The 26,624-nt window shown below is 27.1% G+C and overlaps 1 protein-coding gene and 1 long non-coding RNA gene across 2 annotated transcripts; one reads left to right on the forward strand and one right to left on the reverse strand.

Moving 5' to 3' along the window:
* The first annotated feature begins 19,932 nt into the window (after positions 1–19,932).
* Positions 19,933–21,336, forward strand: LOC149055710 (uncharacterized). The gene is made up of 2 exons (XM_089226932.1): positions 19,933–20,328; positions 21,331–21,336. Exons 1-2 carry the CDS (start codon positions 19,933–19,935, stop codon positions 21,334–21,336), a joined length of 402 nt encoding a protein of 133 aa, XP_089083058.1.
* A 1,478-nt stretch (positions 21,337–22,814) lies between these two features.
* LOC149055711 (uncharacterized) lies at positions 22,815–25,110 on the reverse strand. Its single transcript, XR_016191569.1, has 3 exons — positions 25,047–25,110; positions 24,765–24,921; positions 22,815–24,643 (listed from the first exon to the last, which is right to left on the reverse strand). It is a non-coding gene; the product is annotated as an uncharacterized LOC149055711 (long non-coding RNA).
* Positions 25,111–26,624: the final 1,514 nt, after the last annotated feature.

Raw genomic sequence — 26,624 nt, forward strand, 5'->3', positions numbered from 1 at the left:
CTACCTGCACTTAGCAGTGAAAGCTAAATGATCGATTGAGGTTCGATAGAGAGAGTCGATCCTGTCAATCTTGATATTATATTATAAATTTACATTGGATATTTTCAGTTTTCGATTATGTGTACACTAGATACTGGTCATTATGACGACCTATAACTGTAAAAGTCAACCTAATATGCAGATAAACATATAATAATTTGAAATATGTGTAATAATAACTGTCTTGGGAGTTGTACCTGCATGCGTTGTCAAATTCCATTATTGAGTAAAGTATTTTTGATTAAGAACGATGGTGATGAATAGATCGAATGTATGTGTACATTGTACAGTATACTTATGTTTATGTATACCTACCAAATCAATATACATTGCTTTTAATGGTGTGTATGAAAATGAAATCGATCTGCTGTAGGAATAACGTTCTACCGGTAATAATTACAGTATGTCAATATCATCGCACAGGTTTTCCGTTTGGCGTAACCGAGGAAAAAACATTTGCTCCGAATCCGTGGTAGGTACTTGAAAAGTCGCAAGGGATACATCAAATGATTCTACATTACCTTTCCCACCTGAGATTTATTATGGTTTATACCTACGGTAAACAAACGGTGTGGTCTATCCGTGTTCGAAGAAAAAAGCGTATATAAATATATGTATACATATGAGCAAGTATTATATGTAGGTACATGGCTATAGCTTCGATCTTCGATTAGTTAATCGTGAGATGTAGATTGTATTTAAAATATTAACAAAAATCACTTCAAAGTTTTGTGGAATTAGGAAAAATAGAAATGATTTAGCCTTATTTATTGCAATGCCTTTTAATTAAAAAGTACGATATTGTTTTACCAAACTAATTATTCTATTATTTTAATTTTTAATTTTTAATCATATAATCTTATTTTTAAATCCGTAGAACTTACTATATAATATACAAAATTACAAAGACAAGATATACACTGTAAACTATAAATTCTTAAACTTATAGAGTTTTGATCGCTACTTTCACTCAAAAAATATGCATATCTTCAATTGTATCAGAAATTGTGTTTTATTTTGAAATATTTGAAATTGCTTCGTAATTATTGTTAATAAAAACTAAAAAATAATGATATAATATAATCGTTTTTCCTGAATTTTGTTTATTTTTATAAACAATATTAATTGATAAGAAAATATTTAATTTTACTCTTTTGAAAAATGTGTCAATGTACAAAACTGAAGATAGATACGTGTTATCTAAGTAGATCGAACGATACACATTCTTACATATAGATTTAAACATATATAAATTAGGTACCATCAGAAATTTAACAACGTACTCAACCCTTTTCAAGATTTTTTTTTGAATAATTGCCGTAATCTGTTGCTTGAAATAATTATACTAATAAGATTAAAGGTTTTTATATTTATAAATATGACTATTGTATTTTAATTCATTAATATTTATTAGCTTCTAAAAAAATACTTTTATTTATACATTTTTTTTTCTATTAGTAGTTGAGTAAGAAAAAAAATCAGATCTAATTAAAAAAACATAAATATTGATTTCACTTCAATTAAATTACTTCTTTATACAATTGATACTAGTCTAAAATATATTTTATAGCAAATATTTTGAACTTATGGGTATGCACAATTATAATGAGGTAGGCCCATTATCATACAAAAATAAAATATATAGAAATGTATATGTAATATGTACTTATAATATTGTGAACAAATGAGATGTGTGAGATGTGTTTTTGTGTGCAAATAAACTGTAGCTGTCAATTGTATTGATCAATACTTATATAAATATGACAAAATAAATACATACCTGCGTATCAAATGTATATTAATTTTTTTCTTGTTCAATCGATGGCATATATTCACTTTTTTGATTTAAGCTGAAGTAAGGTTGATATTAATGATTTTTACTTGTAGTCACTATATAACAAATTGAAAATAAGGAGGTATTAACTAGAAAATTTACTGAGTATTATATAATATATAATACATTGCTATTATATTATTATAGGTATTATGTAGATTGAGAGAAGAAGACGATCCAATGGTATAGTAATGTGTTTTTTATATGTAACAACGATGAACCGCGGTTGTTGGATGTATTAGGAGATTGTTGCACGGCAGAGTAGTTTTATTATTTTTCGTATACATTTATCGGTCAAGATTTTTAATTGTTATTGCTTTAATGCAAGTATTTTATACTCTTGACGTAGAAAAAAAATATTCTCTATATCGTGAGTCTACAACTTTGTAATACCATATATGGCTTATATAATATAAAATGACTTATGTATAATGTATATCAATATAAAATAATACGACCCATTTCCAACCAAAAATGGAACCACCGAAAATTTGGTATCGAAAATATTTCTTTTTATTCAACTGAAAATTTTTAAATTTAAGGTTGTTAAAATGATCAGAAATAAAGTAATTCTGGTTTAATAAATTTTATTCGAAAAAAAAAATGATAGAATTTTGTAAAATTATTAATAAAAATAAAAAATCTTGTTATAAATTATAATGTAATGAATAAATTCGTATGCAATGGTTCTTAAATTAAAAAAACTGTTCGTCGATATTTGGTGGACTGTATAAGTATATAAAAACTGGGTTTTTTTTATATTTCTATTAAAATTTAAAAATTTATTAATTATCGAACATTTAACGATAATTTAATTTATTTGTTGACGGACTAAATAACACGCATATGGACACACAGTAAATTACAAAAAAAATAATTTAACATCGATCGCGCCGATATCGACGGAAATAAGATAATATAGCGATACATGCAAATAAAAATAATAATAATAGCAATAACGACATCAATTATATATAATACACCCACCAACAAAAACATTTCAACATGTATGCATGCAATTAACTTTGTAGGTATATAAGTATATCCAAATATCCAATACACCTTATAAAAAATGAACGTTTTTATACAAATATACTTAAGATTAAATTCTAAAAAAAATTTTACTTTTTAAATGTTATTATGTATTTTGTTCATTTTAAGGTAGGTAGGTACCTAAGTATATGATCAATAGATAAGTATTTATTTTAATTGACTAAATTAATTTCTAATTAAATCTTAAATCCTAGGATATACATACACACATACAAACATACTGTTTAACCAGGAGCTTAATCATTTTTGTTATTTATTTATTAAAGTACGTGTTAACAGTTAAATGTACTAGCAATTATTTTTTGTATTTTAATTTATTATACCACAAAACTGTAACAATTCCTATGATGCAATAAATATTAGTTATTATGTAATACTGAAATCACCATATTGAGTTTTCATCTAGTCATCATGACGCTTTGATTGAGTCCAGTCATTCACTGCGTTAAATTCAAAATTAATAAACTGTTAAATAATTTAAATACCTAACATATATATATATATATATGTGTGTTATATATATAACTATATTTTATTGTTATATTATGTTTTTGTAAGTATTTATCAAATATAAATTGTATTAGTATATTATTTTCCTAATAACTGCTCATTCCACAAGCTATTATAATTAATATTCTGTGAGAATATAAAACTATTAAAACTTCAAAGTACCAGTAATATGCTGTAATTTATGCAGAATTCACGAGTTCCTTTTACATGATACAATTTTAAAATACATAAATTATTATTATGGTAATACGGCGTTATGGTTAGGCAATTTTAGGGCACCTGTGTGAGGGTTTTTTTTCACAGTAGTTCATAAGTACATGTCGTTAAAAATTAAAATGGGCATATAATAATATGTATAAATTAGTAAATAAAATAAATTCAACTTTAGTTAGTTAATTAAGTTATACAATAAAAATTTATTTTTTACATCACAGCTAGTTATTGTTCAGATAACATTAAAATAACAAAATGTAACGTACCATATTATTATACTAAAGACTATCATTAAATCCTGTTTATAATTGCATAGCTATTACTAATTGCTAATAGATAATAATACATCATATTCACAGTATTCATACTATATTTTAGCCACTTTATAAAATATACGTATGAATAATATAGAAAAATTGCACCGCACACTACATGTAATTGGGGAATTGTAAATAAAAAGTTTTTAAGGCCAACCTTTTTGAATGCAATCTGAATTCGTGTTATTCATATATTATATATTATATTATTGTATATTGTACTGATATCTGTAAGGTTCATTTTACACCGTTAAACGTTTCACTCTAACTGTACAATTATTTATATTATGTATACATATGGTATTATGATATTATACAACAAAATGGCGGAGTGCGATTTATCGTCTGCAGTGAGGTCAAAAGTATGGTTGTATTCAATAGACTGATAGATAAAACTTGAGTGAATATTGGGAATAAAATAATATTTTATCATCATGGTTGCATTGATATTGTCAATTTTGTTTACTCGTCTACACATATACGGATATATAGATATATTATATTTTACGTGCCTACAGTGCGGTCAAACCATTTTTGTTGTAAATCCATGCACACTTGCCTGACTGTCGTTGGATTAACAAAAGACGTTCATTAGAAAAAAAACTATTTAATTTGTCACGACTTAACGGGTTATACTACCTATTAAAAATGTACTTCAGTTATGAAAATGTTGTTTCGCATTTTACTTGCGTGCACTACCTGCTATAATGTTAAAATAAATTTGTAAGCCATAATCTGCAAATGGGAATAAGCCATGGTTTGTTTTTAAAGCATTACAACATAAAATTATGTGCAATTTTTACAAGTGTTCTTATTTTGAATATATACTTTTTTTTGATCAGTTTTTTGTCTTCTTCGGAATCAAATTCAATAGGTATTTAAATCAACTTCTCTTTGGCCAACCTCCTGGTTATTAATGCGATTAATGTACTAGATCCTTGACCATTAACAAACAAAATCAAGAAGTGTTCATAAATCTATAACAATCGTTCTATGATGTACGTATTAAAACGCCGTTATCGTGAAAATGAATTAACGATACAGAAACGAACATATAATATCGTACATTATTATAAATGTGCGGTCCAAGGTTTATTGTTGAAATTCCCGAGTAAGATAATGTATTATATTTTGTACGTCGTATAATAGTATCGCGGAGAAACCATAATATATACAAATTAACGGAAAAGCAAACTCGTCGACGGTCATCAATCATCGCGGGTCCGGCGAGAAATGATAATATGTGTTTTTACACACGAGTTACACAATGTTATATGTATAATTTACTACCACCGAAAACTCGGGGACTGCAACTATACATAAAACGTGTCCGTGGTCGTGATGGTGCAAGAGTAAATACCTATATACGCATATCGTGTATATACCTAGTATTGTTTTCAAGTTTTAACTGTTCCGAAGCGCACTGTATAGCTAGGTAAGGTAACAGTGGTATAAGAATATGATGCGTGGCTAGCGTGCATGAATCAACATGTTCATTAAAGACCGTTGCAAAGTTGCAATGTTCGCAATATAACATATGATTCAGAGAGATATTTGTCATTAAACTGTTTTACTGGTGGATGATAATATGCGTGGAGTTTTCGTAAAAAAAAAAAAAAAAACTATACAGTATACGCTCGTTTATGAATTTAAGGCGAAGATACAAGATATATGCGATGAATATTTTAACTTTTAAGCTCACAACTAATCAGATTAAACCTTTCACTTATACGGAATACATTCACAAATTTAAAAAATACATTTTTATTTATTTCCCTAAATATTAACAACTATTTTATAGGTTAAATTTAACATTTTATAACGTCATTTAACTAATAATTTTCTTGCCACTTCTTGTATAAGGTACTATGTGATGGTATCAACAATCAACTCGTATTGCAACAACATATTTTTATCAAAAAAAAATGCAATAATCACGGTCGTCGTTACGAACGATGATTAGCTAGATCAATAGGTATACTTTTACGTGGTAATAACCAAGATTGATTTTTTGTTACACGATTCTAACTTATATAGATGATCGGTTATTAATGTCATATGGCAATAAATAATAATAAAAAATACAGATTGCTTAATTTAAAAATAACTGATACACCATAATATACCCCTGTCTAACCCCTGTCTAAAAAAACATCGATGATAATTTTTGTTAATAGAACTAAAAAATTGATGTATACAAAAAAGCTGTTTATAAATTTTCTATTATTTTTTTTTTTTTTAATGGAGAAAATTATAAAAATATTTTATCATTTCAGTTTGATCTCTTTTGTCTTACAGACAAAATTTTGAGTTATATGAGAAGTATATTATTAACAGAGTTATACGAATCTAATATTTATAAATCTTAATACTCATTTATAAGTTTATTTTGGGAATAATACGTGTTGTTATGTTAGACCATCGAAGGTGATGATAATTCATTTTTCATTCGAACACGCTATATTTATTTAATGAATATTTCAGTTTTCCATAAACCATCAACCATGTTCATTTAAATACTCTAAGATGATACTGTTTTAATAATAATTTATTTCGTGTATATTAAATATCATCACCATTTCGATAAAGCCTTATAACGAGCTCGTTAACACATCTTACAAACTATTATAGTAGTTGATTTATATTTATGTATATTTCAAATTATTGATTAATTTTAAATAGTTATATAGTTACCTCTTACTTACTTTTATTATATTGTACTGTTATCGTATAACCCAGGAATGTTTGATTTTAATTCATGTTGAAACAATAATAATTTAAAATTGGGATAATAATAATAAAATATAATTATATAGATATAAAAGGATATTGTTATAGGCTATTTAGGTTATTAGATGTTATGATTTTTTTCAATAATTTAGCGTATGACTGAAAAGTGCCTTAATAGTAGATAGAATGTCTGCAGGAGACATTTATGAATTAACATTATTTAACACAATATTTAAGGTCATTTTTCTTTTGAAAGATTTTTAAACTTTTGTGAGACGGGCAATTTCTTTAATTTGTAAAGTGTGCACCACAAAGCGCATTTTCCGGTATAGTTGAATAGTTCTCGAACTTTAACTCAATTTTGACATATATAAATAATTATACCATTTATACCCAGTGGTATACGTTGCTGCAAATAATTGTAATACAGACCCGTTTTGCACACAATAAAGTCCTTATAATTTCACTGGCACTTTAAACAATTTTCAAACACACCATGCAAATTCTGACGGTTTTGCAAGTCGATTGATTGTAGCTATCGGACAAATGAGAAACAAATTTAATTTTGTACTGAATCACTAATTCATAAAATTAAACTTAGCTCGAATAAATGATAGCGTTAGATGAATTTACGATCGATTAAATGAGTTGAATGTGACCAGTGTTTTAAATTTAATTATTAAATCCTTTAAGCTTTCATATAGAAGATTCTTGGAACCTATATTAACGTAATCATTTTGTTTTTGATTCATAACCAAAAGTGTTTATAAACCTACTTCAATGATATTATTTACCATTCGATTTGGTTAATTATAATATAAGTGCTTAAGTTAAAACAAAATAGGTACGTAATCAATGCAGAACACTGTAGCACAAAATGTATATAAACAAAATTTTTATATTTACATTACCTACCTAAATTATTAATTATGGTACATGTACGAGTGCAAACTGATTAACCATGATATTATGGTTATTACAGTGGCGGAGATACATGATGTTCAAGGGAAGAGGGAAAAATAAAGCCAACCCCCGAAATTCTCACCCAGAGCATTTTTATATATAGTATACGGAGTGTAATAGAAAGACCTGATAAAAAAAAATAAAAAATTATGCTTATTAAACATATAGCAAAAATTGTTAATATTATATGATAAGTAAATAACTTAAGAAATATACTTATGTTGGCAAATTCTCAAAAATCGAATTTTTTAAAAAGTTATTACGTTCCAAATTAAATTAACTAAAAAAATATTGAATTTTAGAAAACTTCTAAAAAATAAACTACTTGACTTAGACAAATCTTTTAATCATCAAAATTGTTCTTATAATCAGATCCAACGAATATTAGTGTTTAAGTTATTAAATTAACACGACAGTATTTTTCGAATTGAAAACCTAATTTATTTAATTTTTTCTATTCAATGTTATGTTTGAAAAATAAAAAGAGTACTTCTTGTACCTATTTAATACATACATAGGTAGTACCTAGTACTGCCTATTAGGTACAATAGGTACATAAATACCAATGAGAATATAAAAACATAATAATTTATTAAGTGCAAATTCATAAGCACATTACCTACCTATTAACTGATATTTTTATAACAATCAATGAAAAGTAACAAGTGAGCTCAAAAAAGTACTCAGTTTTTTAACTATGGGAAATTGTCAATGAATTACAAAAAACCAAATTTTATGAACTTCTCCATTTACGATTATAAAAAGAATTATAGTCAAATAGATAAAAGTTCATTCTTATGACATTCATATTGTACCTATGTAGTGAAGGAAGAAACATGGTAAAGCGAAAGCTGTATAGAGTAAATGAAATATAATCCAATAAATTATATTTTTTTATATTAATTGCTGTTCACGAGGTCATACCTACATATTGTTGATCACGTAAACTTTGATATTTTATGTGAATTCACAGGGCGTAGTCTTTTTTTGTAATTATAAGCTTCAATACATGTTACAAAGCACGGAAGTGTTGAAGTTAAAATATTTTATGTATACTGAGTGATACTAGAAAATGATAACAGATTGCAAAAAAAATGCTTGATTTTTTAAATTAATATATAATGTGTACAATTTCAAACACCATTTATAATTAAATATATCGATATAAATAGTACGAACAAAATAATAACAATTGTTATTATTTTAGGTACTTGAATAAAAAAAAAAAAAAAATAAAACATTGTTGGTATTGTTAAATATTTGAATACTTAGATTTAGTGAAGCCAATTATTATATAATTACGTTGGACGTTAGAAAAGCCAAAGAAATGAAAATTATTTTATTTTATATAGTATAATTATGTAAAATTCAAATAATAGTATAAATATTTTTATAAATATGACATAAAGTTTACATTTTACGATAATATATAGGAAAAAAAAATAACCATCACAGAGGCTCAGTGTCCAGGGGTATTATAAAATTGTAAACAAGAACTATGATTTTTTTTAATAACCAAATTATTAATTAGGCGATAATGATTTTGTTCAATTATATATTCTTCTCAGTGATAAACCGAATAACAACGAACCCTAATTAAAATTACAATCCAGCAATCAATCAACTATATATTGTATCGTTAAATTTGATGCGCAGATTGGTCTTTTATAGGAATTTCAAGATTATACCTGTTACTAGATTCGTTTTGGACTTATTTTTATTTTCGTAAGACGCAAGTATGTAGTAAGACATATAGTGGTGAACAACTTTCATAAGATTGAAAATCAGTGATCGGAGAGGAATTTTTTGATGTGGAAGATATTATACAAACCAACTATCTTACAGCTAGGTACCACATTTATATATAAGTTAGGTACCTATAGTTATTCAGATCGTTTTCTCGATACATTATTTTTTTTATGATCTGTTAAATGTCTATAACAAAAAACCTATAGTTCGATGAGTAATTTGAAGTATTTGCTTACTGTATATTTAATACAATATTATAATTTCATAAATGTACAACTTAAAACTTAAAACTATATGTTTAAAACTTATTATAGTATGTACAGTGCTGTACTTAGATTCATAATTGCTGTAACTGCAGTAAAAATGTATTAGGTATAGGTAATAGTGCAAAATGTTAAATAAAACTACGACTTATATTAGTATTGGTATCAATATCAACAAACATATTCCACTTCACTTTATAATTTATATTACTCTAGGGTGATAATTGTTGCCTAAGTTGTAGAAATTAAACTGAATAAATAATTATTGTTCAAACATTTAAAACTATGAGTGCGGTATGCATAATATATTTATTTGACATTGCAGAAACTTGTGTATTCTACAGTAGTTTGTATCAAATGAGTCTCATAGTTGATTAATTAAGACATCTCGTAAATTGCGTTTTAATTCAATATATTGTATAGTATATCTATAATGAGTTTCACTGTTTTTATAGAAATCTGTAAAATTATATGTAGGCAATAGGCATACTATGTCCATATTCGTATTATTTCAAATAGAATTTTCTTAGTAAGTTCTTCTAAAATAATAATTATAATTACTGTCTATATTAGCGTTTATAAACATTTAGTCACACGATGTACTTAGATTGGATAAATTAGATTTAGATTTAGGTATTTAACAAAGTATTTAGTAGTTTCCTAATACTCGTAATGTTTCTAAACTACGATATGAAAATACGACAAATAATAATATAACCGTTTACTTACCTATATTAAGAAATAAGAATTGAAAATAAAAAGAGTATTTGAAACCGGGAAAAAGTAAGTATGACAAAATATGGCACTTACTTTTGTCACTGAGTACAAAAAAATAATTGTTTAAAATCGCAGATTAAATGACTTAATTGACGGTCTGTATTAATCTGCGCTTAGATTTAGGTAATACGACTATACAGTTAGTTTTAAACTGCTGTACCTACGATGATAACAAATCGTAAGCCCAAAGAAATAAGACTTTCGTTTAAATCTCGAAAATCGGTGGCTCATATATATTATTATTATTATATTATCGTATTGTATATATTTTTTGCCTTATATATATATAAGGCAAAACGGCGACGGTGGCAGTGGCTGTGGTGAGATTATGTAAGCTTTAGGGGAGTGTGAGAGAGAAAAGAGAGGATGACGGTGAGATGGCGATGATTGGAGGAAAAGAGTAAAAATGTATACATAGCGGCGACGACCCATATTAATTTGAATTCAGAGTGGCGCGCGCTGGACGAGAACGGTGCAGTATGTGTAGCGGTACTATATTGATCTGATGATGGGGTTCCACGACTCGCTCCGTCGTCGTAGTCTTTGGTCTTTGTGTTCCTAGATTATCTGATGACAGTGGTGAGTGCGTATTCATATGTATGTGTGTGTGTGTGGCGATGGTATTACAAACAGGTGTGAGTTATAATATCAAACTATGAATGTCATTGACGAATGGAAATAACGGTCCGGAGAGCCTATTGTAAGTCGCATTGAAACCTTATGCTTTTGGGAGCCCTTTGAAATAAACAATAAATTCCATAATATAGGTAAACGGGTATATATAATATTATTTTTTTTAAATAAGAAGTGTCACCATCACTTCCCGGTAAAAATTCTGTCAACCCGTATAGGTTGTCGTGGATGGTAACAGATTAACCGCGACGTGATGGCAGTTTAGAGTAGGTTGTTGTAGCTAGAAGGAGGGAATTGTTGCCAGGATTTTTCATCAAACGAACGCTAGTGAAGGAAAATAACGAGAATAATCAACCTCTTATTCCAAAACTAGTCGAAAAATATACCTAATATAATATCTATGCGTGTTTGCGCAGAACGACTGCATATTATGTATTATGCATATTGCTTAGAAAACAAAAACCCGAGACGGTGGTCATATATATGGGCAATTCTACAAATGGTCATATTTAGCATATGACGTCATACAAAATAATAAGGTAATACGACTAATTCGTCTATGTCTATATAGATAGGTATTTCAGTATTTGTATTTTATTGATGTTAGTAGGTTTTGCTGACCCCTATAGAGCTGTATACCATAGACCCATATTGGTTTAATTACAATGTATAATAATTGATTAAAAAAAAAAATTGTAATATTTTAGTTTTTAACAGTATTTTATATATTTTATAGATTTAAGATTTTCAATATTTTAATACAACGCGTAATTTATTTATTACTGTAAAACATATAGCCTTTAAGTACATTTTATTTTGTGTTTAGGCGTTTAGCCCATCATTTTATTCCCATTCACTATAATATGGTAAATGGGCTATGAAGTGCGTATCACTGTTTTTCAATCAGACTAATTAACATGTGCTCTAAAAACCGATCGGTGAGTGATACACTTTTGCCGAGAATAATGTCCTCACTTCAACTGTCTTTTATAATTTAAAATTATTAATCTTGAAATAATGTGCGCCATTATTATCATTGTAGTAAACCGATTAACCGACAGAGTCAATTCACTATTTTAATATTATTTATATTATACGATTATATGATTAAAATGTAGCGATATATAAATCATCTATCGTATACAATAGTAACCAATAATCAAAAACTAATTAAGCAATAGATCATCAATACTTCAACTCGGGTTTCCAGCCTTGTAAAAACAACTCGTTACAATTCCTAGAGTTTATAATTTATATGCGAATAGGAACGACTTTCAACTTCATTTGGCAATAACAACGACAACGTCGGTACCTTTTATCCAACTCCTAGTCTCTTACGTGTAACACTTTAGCCATGTAGATTCTGCATAAATACAAGACTTTGTCCATAGTAGAATTATTAGAATTATAGTTCAATCATACACACATGTAGAACTTATTTGGTCGTAGAGTCCGCACACTCTGCATAGCCGCCAGACTAATAGTTCCTCTAATTTATTCTAGTGAATAGATTATTAACTTCTCGGGGAGATACTTTACGTTCTGTCCTCAAATTTATATAATTTCATTTGTTACTCAATAAACATTAAATAATAATTTTTAACGTCGTGTAATGAATAAAACCTGAAAACGTCTCCTTTGAAAAACCTGATCGTCATCCAACGTCGTCGAACTCAAAATATAGGCGTTAGTGAGAGATTACTTCATTATTATTATTATTATTAATTGAATGAAACGATCAAAGCGAATAATTTACTATCTCCCCGTACGCTGTAATTAATTACAATTTTATGTAGAAATATAACGTTTAAATTTAAATAATTTAAAGGCACACCGCACACTATTATTATAAATACTTCAACATTCTTCGTTTATTATATTATTATCTAAATAATTTTGTTTAATTTAATAATAATATATGTCAAGTGTCAACAGTAAATTTAAAGTATTCAGCCATAGCAGTTAATTAATTGAGTCTGGTAGTATTATATTGTAGGTACCTACGGTTAAATTAATTATTAAAACAGTTTGTGTTGAAGATGTATGATGTAATGTAGTAACAAATTCAAAGTATTTTTGTTTATATTTAACTTTTGTAATTCGTGGGTAAATATGTCAAAATAACATTTGGTTAGAAGTGCGCGTACCTATACATTTTCTTATACATTCTTATAATATTTGAAAATGTTTTCAAATAATTGAATTGACATACATCAGTAGTTTGATTAATTATTGTCTAACGTACCAAACTAATTTGAGTTTTATGAAATTTATTCAATCAAAAATAGTACCAATATATAGCGATAATAGGTATTAAAACATAACACAAGTACCCAGTGGCGTATTTTGGGTAGGTAATTTCTCGGGGGGTGTTTAACATTTCATAAACTAAAATAAAAACGGTGAATTATAAAATAAATGATAATACCAATATTTAGGCTTTTTTTAAATCAGGGGAGGGGGTGTTCAGACATGGGAGATTGCTATAAATAAAATAAAATTGATTAATGACAACTTAAGTACCATGTGGAATTATAATACTTGGGATTTGACTTCGGCAACATCATTGTCTCTATACATTATTGATTTTTTCAAAATTAAAATTGACTATAAATAAAATATCGTTGTTTCTTCCTTCTAAAATCCATACGAGAGAAATAAAATATTAATATATATTTTTGGTCTACAAAATGTATAAAGGTACTGCATTTTTTATGAAGTTATAACATTGCAGCGGTATAAAATATAGATTTCCAAAACAAAACATTTTGCGATCGAACTTTTGCAAGTAAATAAATAAATCCTACAGTTCAATATTATATTATATTGCTGTAAATATTTCATTACTCGTCGTATTATTGTGCTCGACGTCGTACTGAAATTTTAGTTTTTAGTATAGTAGTGTTCATGTTTATTCATTGATAAATTACGTCATTTATATACATATAATTCAAAAATATTCTAATAAATCACGTTCGCATAATATATAAAGATATACAGGGTGAATTTTTTAAGCACACCATCTCAATTTTTCCCTTTAATATTAGTACAACGTTTCTTAAACTGTGTTCCGCGGAACCTTGGGGTTCCACGTAGATCACTTCAGGGTTCCGCGAAGCTTAAGTAATTTTTTTTTAATTGTTCAAGAAAATTACTTTAAAATATCCATTATGGAAAATAATATTTGTATGTTAAATAATAATGTATAAGCCATATGGAATATCATATCAGCTAACTCAATATATTCAATAATCTATACTTCTACTTAATATTATCTTAACTAAAATGCTAAAAAGAAGTAGGGGTTCACGATAAAAGTGGACATTAAAAAGGGTTCCACGGAGAAAAAAGTTTAAGAAACGCTGATATAGTACATTTATTTAAATTCTGATTTATAGAATTTTTAAGTAAACTTAAAGACCATATTTAAATTTTTTGTTATTTTTTAAACTAGGTACTTAAGAAGTATCCTAAGGCGGTACCAACTTTTATGTTTCAAATGAGAACCCACCTTTTTTAACTGTAAATAATTTAGTGGATAATTTTTTTAAAAATTGTAATGTATTTAAATCTAAATTCTAATGAATAGCTTTTGAATCAAAAAAAGATTTATACCAAGGGTAATAATATAATCCTTAAAAAAGGTTTTATAAAAATGAGAACTATAGGTAGGTATGTAACGTTAGATGAAGTATTTATTATGCTTGGATTATTTTTACAAATCATTTATATTCATAAATCAATAATAATTACCAACTTTTATAAAACGTCTAAGCCCCGTATCAATTTAATTCACTGCCATACAAATATTATTCTTAAAACACAAAGTTACATAACTCGAAAACTACTAGCTTCAATAATGATTTAGATACATTAAGATTATCAACCATAAAAAAGTCTGTTTATTAATGAAAAATTAAAAGGGGAGGCTGCTATTTGAAAAACTGAGTTTGTATTATCACAGTAGTATCCTTAAATGGTACTAAAAATGTCAATGATTCAAAAAATGGCCTAGCTGCATAATTTAACCATAAAAATAGGATGAGCTTGCTTGAAAAATTCCCCTGTACAATATATAAGTAGAAAAAGTGATTTATCAAAATTTCATTTGATACAGTACGTCATATAATATTCTGCTACTTTAATATAATAATATAATATATAATGTCTGTTTAATTGGAGCGATTTATTTTAGTATCGTATAATATGATTTATTCACATATTATTATTATGAAAATCTGATGCTCAGATGATTTGCACCTGGTATTCGTATTACATATACGCATATATAGGTACATATAAGTAATAAGTACCTGTAGGTTTCGCAGACGAATTTTAATGATGTAGAAATTTACCTACGTCGTTCATATCCGAGTAAGCCTTATGCTGTAAGTATAGTGGCGGCGGCAGCAATTTCATTATTTCAATTGAGTATATGACGTCTAGTCATGCGTACCTATATCGTAATATTAATATATTATACGCCATAATAAGGTACCTAACGCGTCTCGCCGGTAATACAAGTTATATAATACTATATTATAATATTTAAACGTTTTTGGCACTAATCAACGCGAGTAATAATTACACAGTATATACATTATAAATGCACGCCGCCGTGTACATCCACGTGCTTTGTTTACTCGCATTATGAGCACACACAGGGAAAAGTAAGTCGTACGCCTAATATTATTATTATTGTATGCCTGTGATTATATATACGAGTTCGTAAAATATATAAACGTCCTAGCAGTAGTATGCCACCTCAATAATATAGTTTGTCATCGTTATGCCACTCTTCAAACAAACACATTTTAGGGTCGTTCGTATGAACTCGGTATAATATATAATAATATTAAGTAAAACGTGTTATTATTATTACTATACACCGGACACCCATATATACGCGTATAATAATAATAATAATAATAATATGACAATATGTACGCGTGAACTACATGCCTATACATTCGGAGGCTTTTAACTTTCACCGAAGAATTATGTCGTCAAAGTGTACGAATTTGCGTACGTTCGTGGTATATAACATTTTACAGCTAGACGTGTGTGTCTGTGTATGCGTGTGACGTGAGCATATATGCAAATTAATTCGTATATGGGGTCATATGCGTAAAATCAGGGACGTGAAACATGTTGAGATAACTTTTTTTATGGGATTATTGTGTCAAAATTGTCGTAGTCACAACAATAACGGTAATAATAATAATAACAATAATAGTCAAAATACCGAATAGGTACCTACGCGTTTTGCATGTTACTATATTATTATGAAGTATGTACGTATGTATACAGAGAAGAGTGTGTCGTTGCCCGGGGTTCTATAGCCAAACTTTTTTGTTGTAATAATAATAATAGTTGTCAGTTGATGATAATAAATAATAATATCCAAAAACGTTTTTACAACACGAAAATTTCGACCAATCATAATATGATATAATAAGGCAGATGTATCAATAGTATATCATGTTATTCATAGATGCATATCATTATATTAAAAATTAATAATAACAGTATACATTTTATACTTTTATTATTTTATACTATAAAATAATAATGATAACTACAAGTACGAATTACGATCGAATCAAATGACAACGAAATCATTACATACCTAACCGACACAATATTATTATAGCATAACCATATTAGCATCCTATTGTCTATAGACATTACGCCGTGATGCGTAATTGTTTAAACATTGATAATATGTAAATAGTCAATATAATATCATAAACCAAATCTCAATACGAGTGTGTAATATGTATTGATTGAACAGAATACTATAAATGGATTGTTCTATATGAGTGCTTATATAAATAAATAGATAGATAGGAATTTTCAGAAGTCAAAATTAAAAAACAAAACGTGGGCAAATGTGTAACGCACATGCAGTACATTAGATGTCTAAAGAGTCATTGTAATCATATATTCATATGTGTTAATTTGAATTCAATAATACAAAATCGTTGTAAATGAAAAACGATTCTGAGCAATGACGGTCTCACAGTCTATAATATTACTAAGTGTATATTTCATGATATTATTGTGATTAAAATATAATTTATTTTTTTATTTTAATTATTGTGATTAAAATGTAATTTATTTTATTATTTTAATATTAGGCATTAGTACCTATACTACAGTAGATTAATTGATTTTTGTAGAAAAAAAAATGCGTTTAAAATTATTTCATTGTGTGTATAAATTATAATTATATACCTACTTTAAAAGTTTCAAGTACCTACTCACGAATAATATTTTTAGATTACCTACTACAAAATAACTAAAATCGTTATTCATAGTTTCAATATGTAATTTCATCCAAATTAGATCTTAAAATATCTATGAAAAAAGAACTTCTATATTTATATATATTTTTTTAGATTTTTGGCCTTACGTGGGATATTATTATTTTGAATTATACATTTTTAGCTTTACAAATTGGGAATTTTATACATTTTTAACTCCAACATAATTTGTGAATTTTTAATATGATAAATTTTGTCAAAATTTAAACTTCAAATGCTTAACAAAAACCTTGCAGCTTAATAATTATGGATCTTCAATATTTTTCAACTACTATATTATAACATTTATAACTACTATAAGTCTATAAATATAGAGAAATTGATGAGAAATCTTGTATTAAATTTTCAAATCATAGATAATAATATGTGAAAAAGATATTTATTTATGAAACAAAAATAGTTAAATATAATGGGCAGCCCCTTTCATCAAAATAATGTTACCTGTCAATTAATGTACTTTTAGCCTATGTTCTTATTGTATTAAAATTATAGAATTCTACTATAAATATTATACTTATCTTTCTTTTTTTCTGAAATAATATCAATGGTCATGATCGATATTTTCTTATCTATTGCATATAGGTACTATACGTATTTTATTTCACCCATTAATCATTATTGATCTAAAACCTAAGATCTTTGGGAAAACCGTTTATACCCATTATTTTATTCTGATATTAATTGAAACTATAAAAACGTAATATTTTTGTCTCATATTACAACAGTATCTATATGTTTCAAACATTTCTAAAAAAAAACATTGAAATATGCACTAAAAAATTGAAATATGCAATTAAAATTATAAAATAAGCCCTTAAATAGAAAAAATGGATAAATATCAAAATATCCTGAAATATACACTACAAAAGTTTTATTTTGTAAATCATTATGCTATTATGAAACAAGTCTTATGCTCACTTAGCATATTATACAATCAACTAGAATAAATATGCATATAAATCCACGCTCTAATTATAATCATTAAGTATAAAATAAGTAAACAAGCTAGGTTTAATAGATAGGTTACTGGCATTTTATTTTCCGCAGTTTAAAATTATCTTTAAATGATAATATATATTCATTATTATTTACTTCGCAGTAAAATTATGTTTAAGCTTTTACTATTGTTCTAAATAAACATAAAGTTTTGGAGTCATTACTGGTAATAATATCTATACTTGTTTACGCAATCCGTCGTTAAACTCGTACCGCTATCGGTACCAGGCGACTTTGCCTGCCGACTAAACTTGCGTATTCCCCTTCCCGCCCGACGTGTTATCTGGCTGGATATTTTGCATGTTGTGCCGGCGAGCCGGTGTGTCTACTACCGTCTACCAGTTGCCCTGTCTCGCTTGTCATCGGACGTCGCTGCTTTGACGTCCGTGGGGACCTTTTGGGTATCGCCTATCGTGCGAATTAAAACTGTGCTGGTCTATATCCGATTTACGAATTGTTTCGTATTGTATGGTAACTCGTCAAACGTAACCATTCAATAATTACTGTGACGCGCGCGTTGTTCGTATTTGTATTATTGTAAAGCTGGCCACACACTACGGTTTTATTTGTCCGCGTACGGTGTACCGTGTTCCGTGTAGTTCGTACAACGTACACCGATAGTGTGTGGGTAATAAAACGGATGAAAAACACGGTACACCGAGACGGAGTGAAAACTGAGAAGTTTGATTTTTTTTCGGTGTTCGGTGTTTTTAATGAAGAAACCCGAAGGTGTGTGCGATAGTCGGTGTTCGAACTAAAACCGCACAGTTTTAATTAAATGTATTAATACAATTAGGTAGTAAAAAAAACTAATTATATTAAAAAGACGGTTTTTACTATTAGCTACTATCTATATTATATCATTCAATAAATTAATATATAGTGATAATAGAATATTTATGATAACATAAATAATATTTTATTTTATATTACGATAATGTATTATGTTTACTGTAAAATTTAAGCTACACAAATTTGCAAATTATAATTTCGTAGTTTAAAATTGAAAATATTGAAGACATTTTCACAAGCTTTATATAGATGCATTACTTATATTATATAAGATTATAAAATGAAAATAAAAATAATTATCGAACAATAGTTATAAATTTTAATGAATGTATACCTACTCACGTCGCATCGTTACAAAAAATATAGGATACAAAAATATTTCGAATAATCGATAAAGTATCAAAATTAGAAGATTATTTATATACCTTTATTTATAATTGTTGATGGGATATTTATAAAAATACCATTTTATTTCTGATTGGTAATTGTACACATGTGTATAAATTTCTGTAACTAAATATGGAATATAAAGTATTTCTACTTTGAATGCGAACGAATAGTGAAGAGTGTTCTTGTTCTACATCATTCAAAGTACTAAATATAGGTAAGTATTTAAATTATTATAAATTGAAGTAAAAGTACAATATTACCACTAGAAATTTATAATTAATTGTAGGTACCTTATTAACATTTTTTAATATTGATCAAAATATTTTTTTTAAATTTCAAGAATCAAAATGGATATCCGTCAGTGGTCTAAGGAATTTACCACTGAATTCATTGAGATTTATAGAAGTTATCCATGTTTATGGCGCATCAAATGCCCTGAGTACAGTGATCGTTGTAAGCGTAACATTGCATTTGAAAAGCTATGTTTAAAATTAACCGAGGTAGATCCAACTGCAACGAAGGACACAGTGGTAAAAAAAATAGATTCATTAAGATCAAATTTCCGAAAGGAGTTGAAAAAAATTAAAGATTCCAAGAGAAGCGGATCAGGAACAGACAACATATACGCACCAAAGTTATGGTACTTCGACAGACTCCAGTTTCTCGTCGATCAAGAGACACCGAGAAATGGTGTATCTAACATTTCTGAAATTGAAGCAAATGGAGATCCAGCAGAAACCACAGTAAGTAAATTATGCATATTCCGTAAATTGATAAACTTTTTTTCTATCAACACTTTATTGATTACCCATTGTTTCTAATAATTCCCCTTTCCAATTTTTAACTTTATAATCTAAATAGTATAATATTATAATTATATGATAATGCAATTACTTTTTCCTACATTAAATATTAATACATGCGTAAAATAAAAATTAAACAAGTATCGCAATTATTATTTATAGTAGCTTTTAAGCTGATGTATTTTATCGTTGTAAATATTTATAGTATGAGCTATTTTTATAAATCCAAGAGGTTCATTACATTTTCATTGAAAAATAAAATGAAAACAAAAATTTAAAAACAAGTATAGATACTTATTAGTAATTAATAATTAAAAAAAGCGGGTAAGTGGGTATCGCTCTGCTGTACATTAGGTGCCATATGGATTACTATTATATATTATAGAATGTTAAATTTGAATGTAATGATAGATAGCATTGGATACGAAAAACGATTCTGAACGAAGCTAATTTTGACGAATTTTTGTCAATATTTGAACTTCAAATGTTAATAAAAAAAAATCGTACTTATGTATTCTTATAATTTTTTAATCACTATAAGAATAACTTACGAGGAACTTTGTATTACATTTTCAAGTATTTTGACTCAGCCAAAAAAAATTTATCGCCACTTCAAAAACAAATTATAAGAAAAATTGAAAATTTCAGTTGTCTATAAATAGCTCAAAAAAAGTCAAAATATTTTGAAAATTAAATCATGTAAAAAAATGCCAATCTAAATAACTGGTGAAATTTTCAAGTATTTACGACTTATACTTTTTGAATAATAATAAATATTTAAATCCGTTTGAGGACAAATCGTTTTCGTTACGCGATTTCGTAAAAATTTAAAATTCAAACGCTAATAACATTTTTCCTATATTGACGACGCTTCGAGTTTTCTCTGTACTTACTTGAAAGAAAACTTATGGAAAACTTAGTGTTGAATTTTTTATTCTTTAGATATAACCTTTAGATATAAACACAAAATTTTTTATGATTTTTCAACTTCAAAATTACTTGCGAATTTTGGCGATTTTGACATATTACGTAAAAATTTTAACTATTAACGCTTTTAAAAAAAAATTGTGACTAACGATTTTTGATTTTTTTTAATCACTATAAGAACAACTCATAAGGAACCTTGTATTAAATTTTCAAGTTTTTTAGCCGTCTAACATTTTTTTTATTAACATTTAAAAAAAAAATTTCTCAGAAAAATCGAAAATTTCAGTGGTCTATAAATAGCTCAAAAAAATATTTTGAAAAGTTAACTGTATATAGATAACACTAATTTAAACATTTGGTGAAGATTTCAAGTATTTACAGTGATTAGTTTTTGAATTACAATCATATAAAAAAATGTTGGTCGAAAGCTGGTTTTGCATAAAAATCCCTGTTTTTCTGTCATTTTTTTTTTCGTTTTTCTCGATTTTTTGGAAACTGTTGGAAAATGTTTACTTTTGAGTTGTATAATACACCTAGGATATTCACTTTTCCATCGGAAACCACCCCCAAAGTTTGAAATTGAAGTATTATTTCGACTAGTTATGCTGTACACAGACACAAAAAAAAACACACATCATTGTAAAATCAATACATTCATCACTCCGTTCAGAACCTAAAATATAATACTATTATACATATTCATTAAAATATTTATAGTTATTTTTTTTGTGTTATAAATATTTCATAAATTATATACAATGGCAATATATGCATTTTTAGAGTAAAACTATACTTTCATAGTAGGTGTAATATATTGATATAATTTATAGACATTAAATCTAACCTCTGATTTTAATCTACTATTCTACTAACACTAAATCACTAGGGGCTAAACGATACCACACTTGCAAACAAGCATGTGATATATTACAGTGGATTTGGGTGGATTGAGTCTCGCTTCATTTTTTCAACCATTAATACATGAACTTTTATTGGAGCATTACGAAAGAATGCCTTGAAACTCCTTATTTTGTAGAGTTTAACAGATTATGGTTTTGTTCTATGGAAGTAAAGACAAATTCCCAATATTATAAACAGCAAACTAGAATACGCACCATTAATAAACTATTTTTAGTATATAATTCTTAATATATGAAATATATTAAATCTCATAAACAATTTCAAACATTTTCTAAAAATCGTACGTATAGTGCACAATGATGTTCCTTATACAAATAATATGATTGCACTGAAGATAACACTTGTTAAACTAAAAATAATCCAAGTACCTATTTGAGAATATTGTTTAGTAATAAAACGTTTTCGGAAAATTAAATGATTAACCTTCTGAATTACATGAATCTAAAATAAAAACCAATTTATACATACATATTACAAAATCCATTTAATGAATATTATACAGTAGGTAAGTACTAAAAAAAAATTTAAAAAAAAATGGTAAGTAAAAGTAATATAATAGATATATTGTAGGCAGGTAATATAAATTATATTGCCTTGAAAATTGCAATATCCAATTATTAGGTACTACGTTATATTCTAAAATATACTTGTTGCTCTTTGAACCATGGTAAATATTAATGAAATAATAAAAAAAATATTTCATTTTTTTTTTTTTTATAATTTGGATGATATAAAAATACGACACAACAGTTAAATGCACGATGGTTGGAAGTAAGTTGATAATTTTAAAGAGGTGCAGTATATGCCAGTATGTAATTTAAGTGGTAGTTACCGAACAAGCATTGCCAACAAAAATTTTTTTTTATATAAACAATGCAACTGTATAAGTGCAATAATATTAAGTAATAGTATTTATTAATCACAATTTATTTCGAATATTATAATATTATATTTTACAAACAGGTACATCGAATGTCCACACATCGTTTCAAAAAAACATTTATAGCATAATATGATGATATCCAAAACATAACAACTCATTCTGTGTATATGGCTGATATTTTGGAACTTAAGCGGCGTTTTCTACCTTATCAGGTCAAAAAAACAATTTTTTTTCACGAGACGCTTGTGACGCCTTAGACATAATTTTGTTCGATAATTTCATCACGTATCTCATACCGATATCATTCCCATAAATAAACAATTTCAGGCCGTTCGATTTCTCATACGCGAACGAGACAGTCATTTTTTGAATGATAGTTTTCTTGCATATTGGCATATTTTTGCATATTGGCAGAAACATCAGTTCATGGGTGGTCATTACAATCCGCGATTTTAGAAAGTGTAAAACTTGAATAACAATGGGTACTTTTTTTAAATGAAATTCTAGGCTATTAAACTGCATATATAGGGTGATTCGTGAAGCGTAAAACATTCATTATTTATAAAAACTATTTACTTTTTTCAATTTTTTTTTTTTTCAAAATTTTATGAACATGCTTTTAAATGGCAACCTATGTTAAAAATATCATAAATTAATAAGGCTATTTTTTTAATGAATTTTCACGTATAAATTTTCATTTTTCGTTAATCCGTTGACGAGATGTAGTCTCAAAAAATTAGATGGTTTTGGGGTGGTGTATGTCCTGTGTAAATATGTTTACTTATTTTGGGGCACAACTTAGGCTGAACTATCGTACTTACTGAATTTATTTGAAAAGTGTATTATGTTTTACGCTTGAGTACAAAAATCCCAACTGCGGCCGCGGTACTGACATGGTATACCACATTTATACACAACACCACCCCAAAACCATCAAACTTTGGGAGACTATAATATCTCGTCAAAGGATTTACGAAAAATTAAAATTTAAACGTGAAAATTCATTAAAAAAATAGCCTTATTAATTTATGATATTGTTAATATAGGTTGCCTTTTAAAAATAAAAAGTTGATAGTGGTTTACCTAATAAATATAAGGGCAAAAACTATTGAAAATTTATATAGTTTTAGAACATCATAGATCTAAAATTTTGAAAAAAAAAAAAATTAGAAAAAAGTAAATATTTTTATTAATAGTGAGTGTTTTAGGCTTCATGAATCATCCTGTATAACATGTACAATTAAATTTAATTAGGTAAGATATTATACTGCGGTGTATGACATTAATTGATGTAACTACTTTTATTTTATTGTTAATTGTAATTAACAATAAAATAAAAGCAGGTACATGAATTAAATATCATACGCCAGGCTAGATACTTTACCTAATTAAATTTGAATTGTACACGTATAAATATAACGCTTAATAGTCTATAATATTTTCATTAAAAATCATCTTCTTCATAAAAAAAATAATTGAGTATAAACTTGGCAACCATCCTGTTGGCTGCTCTTTTTGATCTGTCTACAAAATTAAAAATTAAAGGCAATGTTAACTGATGATTATTGAATAATTTTAAATATCAATACTAAAATTCATCCAACTAATATTTGTTGGTGGTAATGGTATAATTCAAAAATATTACTGTATGCACAAAAAGTATATCCATCTATCACACATTTCACTTTGGACACTGGTGGAGAATTTTCGTGTTGGGTTGCAATAAAGTTAAAACAGGGGAATATCTCTTCAACAAGAAGCACTGGATAGCTCTTTCTTTTGTCAGCAAAGTATATCACATTCTAAAATAAAAGAGCTCAAGTTATAATATTTACTATTACATTATATTCCAAACAACAAACAGGCTATTAATATTATGAATTAACACTCATATTCTTAATCTTATATAAAGTCTATTCTTCTTTACCTTCGGTATCGACATTCTTGGTCTCTTGCTTGATATACTCGTAATTGACATCATATCGTCTGGAATGTCCTAAAACAGATTACATACCATTTATAATGATATGTGCAATAAATTTGATAATTTACACAAGATTTTTTTTTTTTAAATCCTAACTCTTAATCATTTCATGTGGTTTTGATAGCAGTGTACTTTTATATACATATATATATATATATATATATTGAAAGATAACGGTTAATATATACTAAGTAATATTCATACATACAACGATATTCAATTTAGTTAAACATAAAGTAATTTAATTCGTTTATCGAGAACAGTATGGACAATTCAAATATTCGATTGAAAGATATTTAGGTCTATCGATATTTATATTTAATCTATATTCTGACCATAAATCTAATATATCTCTGTACCAAATTTTTTTCATAGAAATTAATTCAGCCATTTAGAAATGAAAATAAGACAAGCAGACAGAAAACCATTTATATATATAAATATATATAGGTTTATAAAAATAGCTTTAGAAGTCATCGTCCACGGATGGGGAGCAGGACAGTGAACTAAACAGTCCTGTATGTTTGCATGAGTAATTTCACGGGATAAACAAAACATTATAATACCCATCGTATTCATTGCATATTCAAAATTATTATGTTTATATATTAATTCATCTAAAATGTTACAAACAAAAATAAGCTAACATTTTTATAAAATAGTATACTATTATTATATTATTATAAATCAATGTTTCTCCGCCATAACAGCCATTTAGAAAATACTGTATCTACATTAAATTAATTATTAGAAAATAAGAATAACACAACTACCAACATTAGATCGTGTAAAGGTCAGCTATTAAAATACTCAAGAATTTTAATTTTTAAATATTATTCAAAAAGTACTATAAAGTTAAACTTTCTATTATAATCTAAAATCAATTTTTACCACGAATGTTGGAGATGGAGACACTGGTCTTGTAATCTCTTTCACTATGGATGATTCTGATGGCATTACTATTTCATGTTGGTTGGCTTGGTCGGTTGATCGATTTGAATACGCGAGTTTGGTAAATCCCCGTAGAAGGGAATTTCAAGTTTATTTTCTGATCCGCTTCCTAAACGAACGTTATGTTAAAAATATTGTTAATTACTATTGTAAGTAGGTTGATATAATATGTATTATAATATTACTTTTTATATATTCCATATTGTTGTTGGTGACACCATCGTCCTACTAATAGAAAAGATATTGTCAATATTTAGTTCTACAAAATAAGTAATCTCATATACCAACTTCCTTACACAGTTAACGATTAAATCATGTAATTTCCGACTCTTAAGATAGTTATTAAGAATTTAAATTTTTAGATACTATTCAAAACCTACAGTATAGAGTATAAACTTTCTATTATAATCTAAAATCAATTTTTACCACGAATGTTGGAGATGGAGACACTGGTCTTGTAATCTCTTTCACTATGGATGATTCTGATGGCATTACTATTTCATGTTGGTTGGCTTGGTCGGTTGATCGATTTGAATACGCGAGTTTGGTAAATCCCCGTAGAAGGGAATT

Source organism: Diuraphis noxia, unplaced genomic scaffold (assembly GCF_037042655.1).
Source record: "Diuraphis noxia isolate RWA-SAM2 unplaced genomic scaffold, SU_Dnox_SAM2 contig0004, whole genome shotgun sequence".
NCBI lineage: Eukaryota > Metazoa > Arthropoda > Insecta > Hemiptera > Aphididae > Diuraphis > Diuraphis noxia.

Bases quoted from the DNA above. Each gene is read 5' to 3' on its own strand.
- LOC149055710 (XM_089226932.1), top strand. From the start codon at position 19,933: ATGGATATCCGTCAGTGGTCTAAGGAATTTACCACTGAATTCATTGAG.